We start from the raw sequence: 15,399 nt of genomic DNA, 5'->3' as shown, positions 1-15,399 counted from the left end.
CTCAAAAATTGTTGAAACTAATAACTCAATTACTATAGTAGAGATAACAGAGACTTATCATACTGCTACTGGTGACATCAAAATGGCACTTCTATCATCAGAATGCAACTTTATTACTGGTATTCATTTTGGTACATAAAATCATCAGCCATATATAAAAATATATAGATATCTGTTGTAGAACAAATTTGCAGAGAAATTGACATTAATTACAATCTACAATTTAAAACATACCTGTTCCAGATTTATTTCCATTCACACTACACAGTATCACAAGGATTACATTATAAACAGGCCAACAATATCTAAAAAGAAAATCTCTTGATAATAGCAGGTCACAATTATAATTCACATTAGGTACTGTGCAGTGTGAGTGGAAATAACTCTTAAACAGGTATGTTTTAAATTGTAGATTGTAATTAACATCAATTTCTCTGCAAATTTGTTTTACAACAAATATCTATATATTTTCATGTATGGCTGATGAGGATCTTATGTACTGTACCAAAATGAATACCAGTAATTGCATGATAGAAGTGTCATTTTGATGTTACCAGTAGCAGTGTGGTAAGTCTATGTTATCTCCACTATAGTATTTGAAATATTAGTTTCAACATTTTGTAAAATATTAATATATAATTATTTGATTTTATTTACATTAAAATAAATACAGCCATTAAAAATCTCCATTGAAAATAAAAATTCAGCAATACTTCATCCAAAATTGGTAATAATTGTATTTTAGGAACTTCATTAAAATGTTTTCATATTTATTTTCTACTAGATTTAAACATAAAAAAAGAAAACTTTGCATTAATATTGAAGATTTTATGATCAAAATATAATATTTCTCTTTTATTATGCCTATAACTATTTTCTTTTAGTGTTTGGTAACTATATTTTTTATAAAGGAACTTATGTAAACTTTTTTATTTTCAAAAAGATTATAAAAATTCTGTAGAAAATATCTGCAATTGATCTTGTAATTTGATATCTTTGTTCACATGCTTTAAATCCTTGAGTATAAAAAACAACTGAAATTTACAAACAATGTAAGTATGAATTATTGATATATTAAAGTTATTTTATGTCACGGAAAATATCTTTAAATTATGAATTAATTATAAGTATGAAATACAGTAGACTCTCTTTATAATCGCTTTAGGTAAGCTATCGAAAATGAATGTTGAAAAAACATTATATCAAATTTTCCTAATATTTTCTGATTTTAATTCGAAGATCTGATAACATTATGAAGTTCACCAGTAAATCATATAAATTGTTACAATATAAAAGTATATTGTAAAACAAATAATACTAATTTGTATATTTAAGTAGGATTGCATTTTTTTAATTTTTAACACTTTATATTTGCTATTTATTTATTACACTGACTATGAGTAATGCTAATAATGCAAAAGATTACCATTTCCTCATACAATACATATGGGCTCAAATAAAATATAACAACAACAAAACAAATAGGCAAACATAAAAAAATACATAGATATCACAAGGATAAAAGTGATGGAGTAAAAAATACATATAAGCATGCAAAAACTATAAAAAGAAATCAATAAGAACAATATAAATAAATATAAAAAGACACATTAACATTTCAAAGCCCGATACTTTTTAGTAATATGCCAAACAATTGCTGGATTTAATCCGGCAATCATTTGGCATATAAAAAAGACATGTATTAAGTATCATATGTTTAAGTATGAAGATTCTTTGGCCTAGAATAAGTAAATAACAAGCATGAAATTATTGCAGAAGCTTATAGATAAGTTTGTTCCATGAATGATCAAATGATCAATCAAAGGTTTCTTTGCAAATTCCAGAATTTGTATAGAAAGGAAGTTCCTTAATTACATCAATTCTCATACTAGAGTATTATTAAATAACTAATACTTCTGTAGATTCCATACAGAATGTATGTATGCTGTTTGTTTCCTCTACATTGAACAAATTTTTCCTTTTCTGATTTTTATTTATGCCTGCATTTTAAAATAATGTCTGATATTTCATGATATTTTATTAATACATTGTTTATAATATATATAAATATGTAATGTATTTACTTCAAAACAGTAAGTCTAATATTAAGCATGATGGTAAGTAAATCTTACTGATAGTTTGGAATTATAATATTTTATTGCAATTCATTTTTAACAGGTTGAGACATTTTCCTTGTTATTCTACCATACTGAGAATAAACAAAATGTGTTTATGGAAATAATTTCATATCTAAGGCAACTGTAACATAAACTGTGATGAAACTACACAAGTTTAAAGTTCTATTTTTACTAAATAAATCATTTATTCAGTTATTATATTCAATATGGTTTATATTTTTGAAAATTTACTACACTTATTAATGTTTTATTTGATTAACATTTTTAGGTTATCAAACTGGCCATTGAAATATTTTAACTTTAATATTTACTTATTCATTTGTTTCTTTTTTCAAAGAAAAAGTTATTTCCTATTATCTACTTAATTTTAAAAAATCAAAACATATTGAAAATTAATTTGATAAAAAAATTGCTAGGACAATAAGTAAAATTTATAAAAAAATTCTTCATGTGCATGAAAAAGGACAAAGATTAAGGACACATTTTATGTATTATCTGTCAAGTAAATTTTTTAAATAATTTTTCTAAGTTTAAATTATAAGTAATTGTTTATATTGATTTTTATAATCTCATATGCACCAGAGATTATTTACATATATTTCCAAAAACTGGGATATATTTCACTAGTTTTCATTTGAAATTTTGGTTCAAATTTGGTGTTTAATGATTCTACTGAAAATGAAATCATTAATATAAGTTATATCAAATAAATGATTTATAAAATCAACATACAGTAGAGACTCGTAAATCGGAACCCCGGTAATTGGAATCGCCGGTAATCGGCACGATTTTCAGTCGGACTGTGTCGTGCTGAATCGAACGTTTTTGATACTAAATTTACTTCTAAAGTATAATTTTCATGTTTTTATATTCTTCAATATATTTATTTTGTTTGTACAAAATGCAGAAATAAATTTTAATGATACGATAGCCTCGATTATTATTATAAAAATTTTCGTTACGCTTAAAATTGACGAAAATTCAACATGAAGCAACACACAATGGAGAAAAATTTGAACATCGGACAGGTTAATATATTTTTTTTGTACATAATCTGTAATCGGAACAAATCCCTAATCTGAACAACCCCAGTCTCCAATTGATTCCAATTTTCGGTTCACTACTGTAATTCTTTTTGAATATTTTCATTGTAATAAACAGACAATGGAAATAATTTTCTTGTGGAAAAAGGTTAAGTGGGTCAGAAAACTAGAAAATATATACACTTATTTCAATCACAGGAATTAGCATAACAATTTAATTTGATATTATAAAATTTACCTAATTAAAAAGTATAAGTATCATCTAATAAAAAAATTAAATTAAAAATACATCATCACATATTAATCAATCTTAACAATATTAGAAAGTAAATTAATGCAAATTTTATATTCTTGAAATGATAAATCTTACATTGTCCAAACTTTGGAGGTTCTTTAAGGATGTGCTGATGAATACTTGAATTATTCATTACTTGCTCATAAGGAATAGAATCTGTTAAACATATAAATCAAAATTATCTATATGTATATATTTAAAAACATATATTTGCAATATATAGACTAAATAATTTATAACAATGTTTAATGTGTATATTTTATTAATAATAACAAAAATATTATTAGTAGAATAGCAAGTATATAATCAAAATATGAATTATATTTCAGTTTATAAATTTATAATCATTAATACACTTATGTTTCCAGATCTAATTAAATGCATATAATAATTTAACACCTCCTCATAAAAAGGAAAGAAAAAGTCCAATAATCATTAAGGGAAACTTGTTTTTAATTAAAAGTAAACAACATATATCATACATAACAAATTTCAAGTGAGATATCACAATTAAAAAAGAACCAAAATTTACTTCAGGTCTCTGTAGTATTGTCATTTATCTTACTAAAACTCAGTAGGATATGCAGTATGCTATTAATAAAAAGAGTCTGTAAACACCATGCACTTAATGTTAAAAACAGGTTGATCTAAGCTTAATGAGTGGTGGTTTTAGAAAAAGTAGCAGCTATGAAAAGAGTCAATACCAAACCATTTTATTTTGTTTGGGGATTATATTCAGTTCATTATTCTATTCATTTTGGAGCATTTTATTTCATTAAGGATAGACTACTGCACCTCACTTGGGCAAAATTTTAAAATTAAAACTCACCTTACTATGATGATGCCTGGTGGCAACCAATTATGTCATCAAACCCAGAAATGACATCTCAGGGGAAGACTTACACGGGAAGTTAAAAGAATGATTGCCTGCCCCAAATTGTCACCAAAAGGCACAACAGAAAATTAAAAGATTAAATGTAAGGGCAATGACACAACTTAAAAAAAAAAAAGACTACTAGAATTAAATGAATGTTAGCCACTTATGTAAATAGGGTCGAGTGGGTGTAATCATGTAATGTCACCACAACTGCACTATAAGGAGGAGGTGAAGCTCAGGATTGAATGAGATGATGCTAAGAATCAAGCAAGGTTAAAGTGGCTTTCAAGTTCCATTGACAACATAGAAGTTTGTTGATGATGGTTAGGCAACTTTAATTTGTAAGATTTCTTTGTGAATTTTCGATAGTTTTCAATTTCATAATTTTGCTTGTCAGTTTTGTGGAGATAATTATAATTTAATTTTTAAGTCACCAAGTGTAGGAAAGTTCTTGTATATATTTGTTTTTTGAATTTGATAAAATATCTTTTTATTATATTTTGAATTCTTGCTAACTGTAATTCATTATTGTACATATTTGGGCTTAGAAGGATAAATAGATTTTTCATTCTTATATGTTGTAATGAATTCAGGTTTTGATTCATTAACAAATTTTTGTTACTTATTGCCTGCGTAAAATCCAGGCCTGGCACTAACCAAACCTTCATTTATGTAATGTACCATACCATTAGGAAACTAATTGGGCTCTTGACAGAAATAGATAAGACATTACAGCCATAAGTTAATCTTAACAGAGAGATTGGTAGTTAATACATTTCAATTAGAAAAAGAATTGAGTGAACAATGTGTTTCAAAAATGTAAGAGTATTATATTTCCTGGTTCCCTCCCAAAATATTGTAGTTATGAATGTTAAATTCTTAGGTCAAGTTTACACATATATTGTAAATAAGCTTGTTTTATTTTTTTTATACAAATGAGTATATAAACTTCAAGAAAGATCCAGTGATGTTCTTTTGGAGCCAGAAAATGAAGAAGGTTAATTGGAAAATCACAATCTTAACTAATTATAAACAAATATTATCCTATAAATATTTCCATTACCTCTGTAACATACAACATCAACAATGAAATTATTGTCAGCCAATGAAAGTGCATGAAACTGCATTCTTGGGCTTCTTCCAAAATCATCAAGAACAACAACACAAATCCTTTTCTTAGGAATATTTTCAGTAGACATGATTTAATCCTATGTAATAATAATTTTTAAAAACTTATTTATTAATATTTATAAAAATATTTACATATATTTTAAACTTAGTATAAAATAATATATAAATGTAAATGGCTTAATTGATGTTTGTTTTAAAATATTTTATACTCTTATGGATATTAATGAATATATTTTTGTGTTAACATGCTGCAGCACTACATACATAAAAGAAATGAAATTTAATGATAATAGAGAAAAATTTAAGAATATTTCATAAATACAGTCCTATAAACAACACCATTTGTGCATTAGTGAGTAAATTTACATGAACTGGATCTGAATGCCTAAGGACAACAAAAAAAAGCATTGAATCTGTTCATTAAATGTTTAGAGGATAAAAATTATCAGTTAGAAAATGCAGATTGCAGAAAGAACAACTTTAAACAACTCAAAATCTTACATTCAACTCTGAAAAAACCATACAACATTCAACTGGTAAATAATTTATTTTGAGTTGTGTAAGCATTTTTTTAAAAATTCAATACTTGAAAAAACAAACATACCACTGAGCCTGTACCGGTGCATGCGTCTTCTAATAAACAGACTGTTACGAACATTTTCGAACTCTTAGGTTCTTCTTCAGGTAACTAATAACTCATGAACGAATGCAATTCAAATTAAATTCAATTGGAATACCAGTCAGAACTCTATCACGTGGATATTGATAACGTCATTCGGGCATGCATCCCTTTAACCGCTGTAGATTATTGTAAGTTCTTCTCTACAAGCACCTGCTAGCTGTTGACAGAGTGATTTCATCCTTATGGTTAATGCAATTACCATCTTTGAGTGTAGCTATGCAGAGGTAAATAGCCTCTAGTCATCTAAGATGGTGTACGTGTTGCATAGTGTGGACCACCTTTGCTTGATTGAACATTGGTTCTACGCCTGGGTCTGAGATGTAGATGACTAGAGCAGTGGTGGTCCTCACATGTAGGATATCTGCTGTGTTCTTTCGTTCTCACTTTAGGGAACTTTGGTGGATCCTATGCAGACCAGGCATCTCTCTCTCATCATGGCATACATGCGAGGACCACCACTGCTCTAGCCATCTACACCTCAGACCATCTTAGATGGCAAGAAGCTATTTACATCTGCATGGCTACACTCAAAGATGGTAATTGCATTAACCATAAGGATGAAATCACTCTGTCAACAGTCTGGCAGGTGCTCATAGACAAAAACTTACGATAATCTACAGCGGTTAAAGGGGCGCATGCCCAAATGACGTTATCAATATCCACGCGATAGAGTTCTGATTGGTATTCCAATTGAATATAATTTGAATCACATTCGTTCAGGAGTTATTAGTTACCTGAAGAAGAACCTGAGAGTTCAAAAGAGTTTGTAACGGTCTGTTTATTAGAAGATGCACACCAGTAACAGGCTCAGTGGTATGTTTCTTTCTACTTTACTCTGGTGTAGTATCATTGCTGTTGTTTGATTTAATACTTGCATTTGCATGTATATTTTTGTATATAATTTATCTCAAATGCATTTAACATGTCAATAAAAATTAATCAACATATTGCCTTAATTGTAGCTAAAAAATATTTAACATTTATCCTAGTATTTTTCAGTTTATCATTCCTCTTTAGAGGGATGTAAGCATATTAACAATATTTAAAGAACAAAAAATTTAAAAACAAATAAAACTTTTGAAAACCAGCATCTCCAACGAAAATTTCAAGCAGACACTCAAATATGTCATTCTACCAGTTTAAACTTAAAACTAGAAATTTATGAAAACTGTTATCATAAAATACCTTTAACCAATTCAAGAGATATTCAAAACATTTCAGAATCTTATTTGCTTAAATAATAGCATTTCCATGCTGTAGAGTGATCATCACAATGATCTCTTTTTATTGAAGCAAAAAAGTGTTAGCAAAGCCTCTTCTATGTGGCTTGCAGAATTGTTCATTCTCAAAATTTGATTAAGCTTTACCATTTTCCATTACTTGTGATGAGGAATCAAAAAAAAAAAAACAATAAAAAAATGGGGGATCCATGACTTCATTTTAGAGATATAGTAGAGTCAATGTGGATAATGTCCATGCTTTCTGACATGATTGAGCATGCCTAACAGAATTTCGGGGAAAAAAACAGCATTGCACATACCTAATGAAAAATGAGTGCTAAAAACAAATATAAGAACAAAGCAATTGCTGCCAAGTAAATGTGAGGATTGCCTGTCCATACCCAGCAAGAGCAATGATTGCTTTTGTGTGGCCAGTTACTATTTTGTATTGACAAATTATATTTGTCAATACAAATATTATATCTAAATATATGAGGGTAATCCCAAAAGTAAGTCTAATTTTTTAAATACAAAGAAACGTTTATACAAAAATAAAATTCATATCATTTTAAAACTTGAACATTTATCTATTTGTCTACATAATCGCCATTTCAATCGATGCATTTTTGTACGCGCTGTGGCAATTTTTGTATGCCCACGTCATACCAGCTTTTTGCCACATCGTGTTAAACCGATCAAAATTCATTGCCAATTGACAGAAGTGTGTGGCGAGTCGTGAATAGATGTCAAAAACATCTTCAAGTGGTATGGGGAGTTTGCAGCCAATCGTACCGAAATTCGTAAGACGAAGAAAGAAGCGAGAGACCGTCAATTTCCGACGAGACAGTCGCAAAGGTCGAGCAAACCATGAGTGAAGATTGGCGAATCATTCCGAATGATCTCTGCATTTTGGTTATTGGGCCTTCCCCAAGCACAATTCATAGGATTTTAACGGAAAAGTTGCAATATCGGAAGGTGTGCACAAGATGGGACCCGCAACGTAGCGGTGAGCAGGTATGACATGGGCATACAAAAACTGCTACAGCACCTACAAAAATGCAACAATCGAAATGGTGATTATGTAGAAAAATAGATAAACGTTCCAAGCTTTAAAATGATATTGATTTCATTCATATACTTTTACCGCTTTTGTAGAAGGGTTATGAAGGGTTTTGACCTCGTTGATTTTCCAAATTTCCTAATAAATGAAGAATGTTATAATTACTTATAAAAGCAAAACAAACTTTAATATCCTCGTTAATACAGAGATTGATATAGAATTAAATCATGAGTTTTATATTAATTCACATTAAATAAGACTGAGTAAAAGCATTAAACTACTCACAACTTCGTTTTAATTCTTGTATAAACGCTACTTTCATCCAACTTCTACGTTTAAACGAAATAAAGAGATTTAATTAAACTATTCGTATTGATTATCGATTGAAAATATGGAGAAAGGAAATAAATTTTATAGCAATTCCATAAGTGCTCAATAATTAAAATACAGCCAAAACAAATTTTTCACGTCTCGACACTCGCTCGCCCGCCCTCTGGCGGTGTGGTTGGGCGTTAACCGGGTTGGCTATTTCGCCCCGTGTTGACGTTTTTCCGGGTGTTGGTTTTGGTAATAAAAATTAAAGAATATCGTCAAAGTCTGTCGGGTTTGATTTAAGGCAATCGCTGATTTTGGGGAGATGATTCGGGTGTACTATAGATTACTATCTATGGAATTTCAGGACTTTGATTATATATTGGAACTCAGGGGACCGAGACGAGTTCAACGGTACCCTATTTTTGGACCGGAGACGAAAAATAAAAAAGTTATCATACTTTTTTAATGCTCTCATGAAGACGGCACCATAGTTGCTAGTACTGCCATCTTGCGGTAAAGTCTGCAAACCGTGACGTCGGACTACGGTCATCTCCCGGAGGGTTAAACACGCGATACGAGAGCGGAGAGAGCGACGCGACTTCCGATCATCGCGCGATTGCCATTTCGGTTAATGTTACTTATGGCAGCGAACATGGCGGCCCGACTGACCTCTCGCATGGGCGCCACCACACGCCGCCATGTGCTAAACTAGTGATTGATTCACGGTAGTTCTTGAACAAAGTAAAAAAAAGGGGGAAAACGTCTACTAAAGGCAATTTTAACGGCAAGCGACGGGACTCCCGATCGCGATAGCGAGGCCGACTTAGCGGAGAGCGACGCGACTCCCTATCATCGCGCGATCGCCGAAAAAAGTATGATAACTTTTTTATTTTTCGTCTCCGGTCCAAAAGTAGGGTATCGTTGAACTCGTCTCGGTCCTCTCAGTTCAGATATATACTCAAAGTCCCTAAATTCCATAGATAGTAATCTATAGTATCCCCGATGATTCTATTGTTAGGCTGGCACAATTCTAGATGTGTGTGAGGGGGTTGGGACCTTAACAGGGCTGTAGAGCATATTAATAGGAACAAAAAAGTCTTGTTAATTACACTGGTCGGGGGTGCTGATATTGCGAATGTAAAATAATGATTTGTATTAAGTTGACTAAGTTAGTCACCTAATCGGAGAATAGATTTCGAGTCTGTGCAAATGATGTCTGTCATTTTGTCAGTGACGTGAGGATTGCATATCTCTCCGAAGCAGTGGCGTGCCGTGACATTTGATGATAGGGAAGCTGTGTTTCTGTAAGAAGCCGACTTCCAGGGGCAATCAGTTAATTGCGCGTCAGTGATGACCTAGGGTCCATTCGTACGTGCGTGGTGGCGGAAGAGACGTATCTGACAAAAACCGACAAAAAAGAAACATAAAATAAACATATAGTATGTACAAAATAGTTTGCTTTAGGACAATCAGCCGTTCGGACATCCTGGGTGTCGATGTGGTTCTTTGATGGTCGATCGAAGGTGGCCTCGGGACAGTGGCGTTAACAAGTCTGTAGGGCACGGGGAGACTTCCTCTGTTGGCGTCGAGGACACGGTCTAAGTCCGAAATGGCACGGGTTACGCGTTGGCACAATAGACAAGAAATTGTTTTTTTTTTTTTTTTTTTTGCGCGTTGACACACGGCGTTTTGGTTATTCGGAACGTTAACCGAGTGCGAAGTGTCCTCGATTGTCGGGGATTATATAAATCTCTGTTCTTTCTTTCGTCCATTTGATTGATCATTCTCCCTCAATCATGCTTCCCGAGTGGTTGGTCCCTAGTTACTAAACATAACGAGACTCTTACCTGGAGTGCGAGAAAAGTCAAAATCAAAGATGAATTCAATCTTCCACCGATCATAGGACAACTTCCTTCCACGATTTATTGTTTCTGCTTGGCAGTTTGATATAAACAATGGGTGTCCGACTACAAACGACTTTTACCTATGTTTTTTTAAACCAATAAATTTTTCTCTAAATTAACCGTTTTTTCGCGTCTTTCATGATGGGTCAGACCTGTCGGTACATGACATTTCCATAAAAGTTTTAAACAAATACTGGAAATGACAAAAATAAACAATTTATGTATTTTAGTTCTAAAATACAAATAATACATACATAATACAAATTGATACGATACAAACAATGATAGAAAAACTTGTTTTTTTAAATTTTTTATAAACTAACTCTATTCGGCGATTTTTTCCGCAAAGTCGTTAATTACTTTATCATACAAGTCGCTGGTCGTCGACTCCATCAACGTATTTAAAAGTTCTTTTTCTATCGAAAGCAACGCTAGCGACGACAATTTTTCCTCTGACTGAGTGTTCCTGGCCAATGTATGAATTTGCTTTGTGGTCGAAAAACTGCGCTCAGCAGACGCGCTGATAGATGGTACCATAAAAATTAATGATATTAAATCATATAATTCTTTTAGTACGTCTTTGTTTGGATCGACATTAATTATAATGTGTTTTATGTTTAAGAGTTACTTGTCAATATAGTCCGGACACGAACATAAATATTGCGATTTGCTACGTAATTTAGATAAATCAAAAAATTTCCCATAAAATTTACTTAATTTATAGAATTAAAACACGCTTGGAAAAATTGTTTTTCATAATATTGAAATTATTAACATCTAAAAGTAATAAAAATTCTAAAGATTTTATGTCTGAAAATCTGTCAATATAATTACAGTATAATTAAAAGAAAATTATAATTAAATATAACTTTGCAAAAAAACGTACATAGAAATAACATTGAATACTCTTTACTTTTTAAATCTTAAACAATTCACTTAGTCAGACAGCTCCCTACGCAGTGGCTAAGGGATAGAATCGTTGGAAGCGTTACACGTGTGTAGCTTCACCAGCTAAACCGGCTGAGGTTGGTGCTCTGTAAAGCGCATGCGCCAATGCTGTCTGGCTGCTTTACACCATTCAGTTATTCTCGCCGTGAAAGCTGTCTTGTAAGCGCTTCCATTCCGCCACTGATATTCGAATATACAATAGCAATCTTATCCTTTTTTTCACGTGTAGTATAGAAATTTGTAATAAGATACATAATGCAGTTATGATAAAATATTAATTCAAAGTATTAGTACGTTAAAATATGAAAATTTATATTTTAGAAACAAGGGAATGTCATTGGAAGATGGAAGCGACGCTTCCACCGCTTCCAATGACGGCACGCCATTGCTCCGAAGTGAAAATCGCAGACTGAGGATGGAGGGTGTAGTGTTATTATGCTTCCGATGTACTGTTTGCAATGCATAGCAGATCAGTAGGGCGGCCGCCAGTGCTTTTGTTACAGACTATTTGAAGACACGTTAAGACGTATTAGCGCCACCTGTTAAAAGTTTACAAATCTTTTGCGACCGAATCGAACTGAACCACAAACATTGAAAATAAATTATTTCTTTTGTATTTATTTCTACCAGACAATAGTTTCGATCTATTATATATAGCATGTTTGAATAATAATTGATCTATATACATATAAATACTGAGCGGCTAAAGCGTGTCTAAGCAACGCTAGCGTTGTAGGCCCGCAATGGACATATCGTGGACTGACTATTCTCGAAAAATTCGAATTTTAAACAAGAAAGCTTGTTTAAAATTCGAATAAATAACAACGCGGGAAAGTAAAAATAGGTTATAGAGTGTCGAAAATAAAAACCTTCGGCTGACTTTATACGTTTTAGCATTCAATAATAGCGAGGTTGAGGCCGAAGTTTTAAACGCGAAAACGTGTACGTCGGACGTCAGCGCCGGATTAAGCCTCTAGCGAACCCTAGACAGAATTTAAATTGGGGCCCTATTTAAATAAGTTGCTTCAACTAGACTTTCCAAAGACCATTGTCAAACTTCTAGGCTTACAGGAAAGCGGTGCTGAACGTCCGACCTACACGTTTTCGCGTTTAAAACTTCGGTCTCAACCTCGCTAATTCCTTGCATTTAAGTCATCCCAAAGAGTCTAAGAATAGTTCGTGCTTTTTAGAGACAAGGGGATGCTTTCCATTGAGACTAAACTATCTCTAATTAGAATTCTTTATAACGATAAAAATAGTCTTACATTTTCAGAGAAATCAGGAGTCTACATGATTCTTTTACAGCAAGTGTGTATGGCATCAAAAACATAGCGACTACTACCAGAAAATTAGCATATCGTTCTCGAGAACACCTGCAAGACGTTAATAATAATAGGTTTGCCAGACTACCGACCTTGCCAGAAAAGTATGGGAATGATTTTAAACCTTTAGGGGTTTTCCATAAATTACGTCTGCATATTTCTTGAAATTTTTACTCTCCTCTCCTCCCCTCCTCGGACGTCCAAACCTTTATCACTTTATATAATTATGAATAATAAAATGCATGAACTGTATAAAATTTAATGAAATAAAACGGATGTCCACTGAAGTTCAACCCCCTCTCCCCTTCATTGTAAGTCGCTCTTTTGTTTTTTAATTATCATTGCTTTCGTGAGTTCAATATTTCATTTCGAAGTTTCTTTTGATTACAGGAAATTAGAGTGAAAATATTCCTTCTGCAGAAGGTATAGTCCGATAAACAAAGGACTCATTTTATCAAATTAAAGTCTTGAAATTCGAGATCCCTTTCGTATCTAAGCTACGTTGAGTTTTTTTTTTTCTTCGTGTCGGGTTATTATTGTCATTTTAGTGCCCGTTGATCATTTTTCGAATTTCATCTGTTTCTGTCAATGTAATATGTTCCTTATAGAATAGTTTCAAAAATATTAAAATCATTCTGTAAGCAACAGACCTGTTTCGTGCCATTTCTTTCTTAGTAGTATCTATTCAAATTTATGACCCTTGTTGATGCAGAATAAACATTTTCTAATAAATCATCATAAGTTCAGAATACAATATATAAATGTTTATTACTAAAACTAAGGAGCTAGTTTTTTTAATTTTCAAAAAGGGACAAAAATGAAAATTTTACTAAAGTATTTTTTGCTCTGTCCGGTTGATTAACCATACCTTTAGGCTAAGTTAGGTCTTTCCTCTCCTCTCATATCAGGAAGAAAGATGGATCATCCTTCTTGTGTGATAAAGGTAATATAATTTTATGTTCACATTAGATAATAAATGAACTTCTCATTTTTTCACTACCTTTGTTTTTTGCAAGGACATTTGGGAGGAAGTTTTTCTCTCCCCCATCTTTACCATGAAGAGGACAAAGTGGCCATTCGTCAGACATGAAAATTTTTTCCTAAATCTGAGGCTAAAGAGCTCTTTTGTTTTACTTTTCTATATATCTTATTATCATATTAAAATTTACTGTTTTTCTTTTTTTAGACACAACAATGTTCTAGAAACATTCACACAGACATAACATCACTCTAAGATACATACTGTTTAACCTTTACTGGACCTTCACACTCATGCATTTACATATCAAGCGCCTCATTCTCTTGTAGATATTACATTTCTATTATATTCTGGGTGTCCGTCAAGAGATTGTGCCAAAGGGCAGAAGTAGAAAGAAAAAAAAGAAAATTCTTTTTAGAACTCTGACATCTTTTGAGGAGCAGATGGTTTGTAGGAGTAGAGTGTAGAGGGGATACCTGAGAAAGCATTTCAATAAGGACTGTACAGTAAGGGTGGGAAGGAGAGGCAATCTACAATCATCAGTAGAATAAATCATACTGACAATTTTAGTTATAATTGTGAAAGAAACAATGACAGACATTAAATACAGTACTGTACACTGTACTGTATTATTTTTATTTATAATCATTGTCAGGATTGTAGTTGTAGTCACCATGCCTACCATATGTCTGAGGAATCGTACTTTACATGAAACCCTTCAAGCTATGCGCAATATTCTTTATAGATATTTTTATTGTAATCTTAAGTTTAATTCAAAATTAATACAAAGAATTTGTCTAATGTTGTTCCCTCCTTGGTGTGATTATTTTTTTTTCTCTCAGCTTTCTTCACCTAATTGGGAAAGCCTCAAGCCTTACACACTGTAATTCAACAAAATGAAATAACTCTAACACTTGCTTCCATAAATCCAATTCTTGGATCCCCGTCCAGGAGAAGTGAAAACAATTTTAAAGATGAAAAAACTTTGAATTGGCGGCTGAGGGGGTCTGATAATCACAATTTTCAATAAAAAATGAATTCGAAATGTCTACATTTTCACCCATTTTGAAGTGTTGGAGATGGAATCATCCCTGTGCGCTCAGCCCTGTAGTTGTGAAGAGCTATGAGATGGCTAAGCCTTCTCAGTTTAGTCATCGGTGCCCAATATGCAGTATATGTAATATTTGTTTTCGCTTTCATCATATAAACTTAGGCTACTGTTATTTTTATCTATAATTAAACTGAGCTAATAGGTCTAGTACTGGCTGAAGAAAGAAAAATTCCAGTCTTTTTTTTTTTTTTTCAGCTTGCCCTTCTAGCCTCCCAATGATTTTTTTTATTACAGTTTTTGAAGAGGCTTCACTAATGTTCTGCCTTAATGAAAACAACATTTATATCAATCATTAAATTATTTTTTTATACAATAAAATATACTCCATTAACAAAACACACAAAAGGAATCAAAGAAACAGCAATACAATTAAA

At 32.0% G+C, this 15,399-nt stretch overlaps 1 protein-coding gene across 1 annotated transcript in view; it reads right to left on the bottom strand.

Annotated features, from left to right (window-relative positions):
• LOC136971388 (netrin-1-like) overlaps positions 1-8,563 on the bottom strand; it is a 42,755-nt gene extending 34,192 nt beyond the window's left edge. Inside the window, exons 1-3 of the mRNA XM_067265833.1 lie at positions 8,531-8,563; positions 5,417-5,561; positions 3,552-3,632 (exon numbers count right to left, since the gene is read on the bottom strand). Of these exons, the coding sequence (XP_067121934.1) occupies positions 3,552-3,632; positions 5,417-5,552 (217 nt within the window). The 5' untranslated portion in view covers positions 5,553-5,561; positions 8,531-8,563. The remainder of the gene's footprint in view (positions 1-3,551; positions 3,633-5,416; positions 5,562-8,530) is intronic.
• Positions 8,564-15,399: the final 6,836 nt, after the last annotated feature.

This window comes from Centruroides vittatus, unplaced genomic scaffold, assembly GCF_030686945.1.
Source record: "Centruroides vittatus isolate TY-2023 unplaced genomic scaffold, ASM3068694v2 contig_250, whole genome shotgun sequence".
In the NCBI taxonomy this organism is placed as follows: Eukaryota; Metazoa; Arthropoda; class Arachnida; order Scorpiones; family Buthidae; genus Centruroides; species Centruroides vittatus.
The sequence above is the reverse complement of the archived record's forward strand: the minus strand, read 5'-3'. Positions and strand labels throughout refer to the sequence as shown.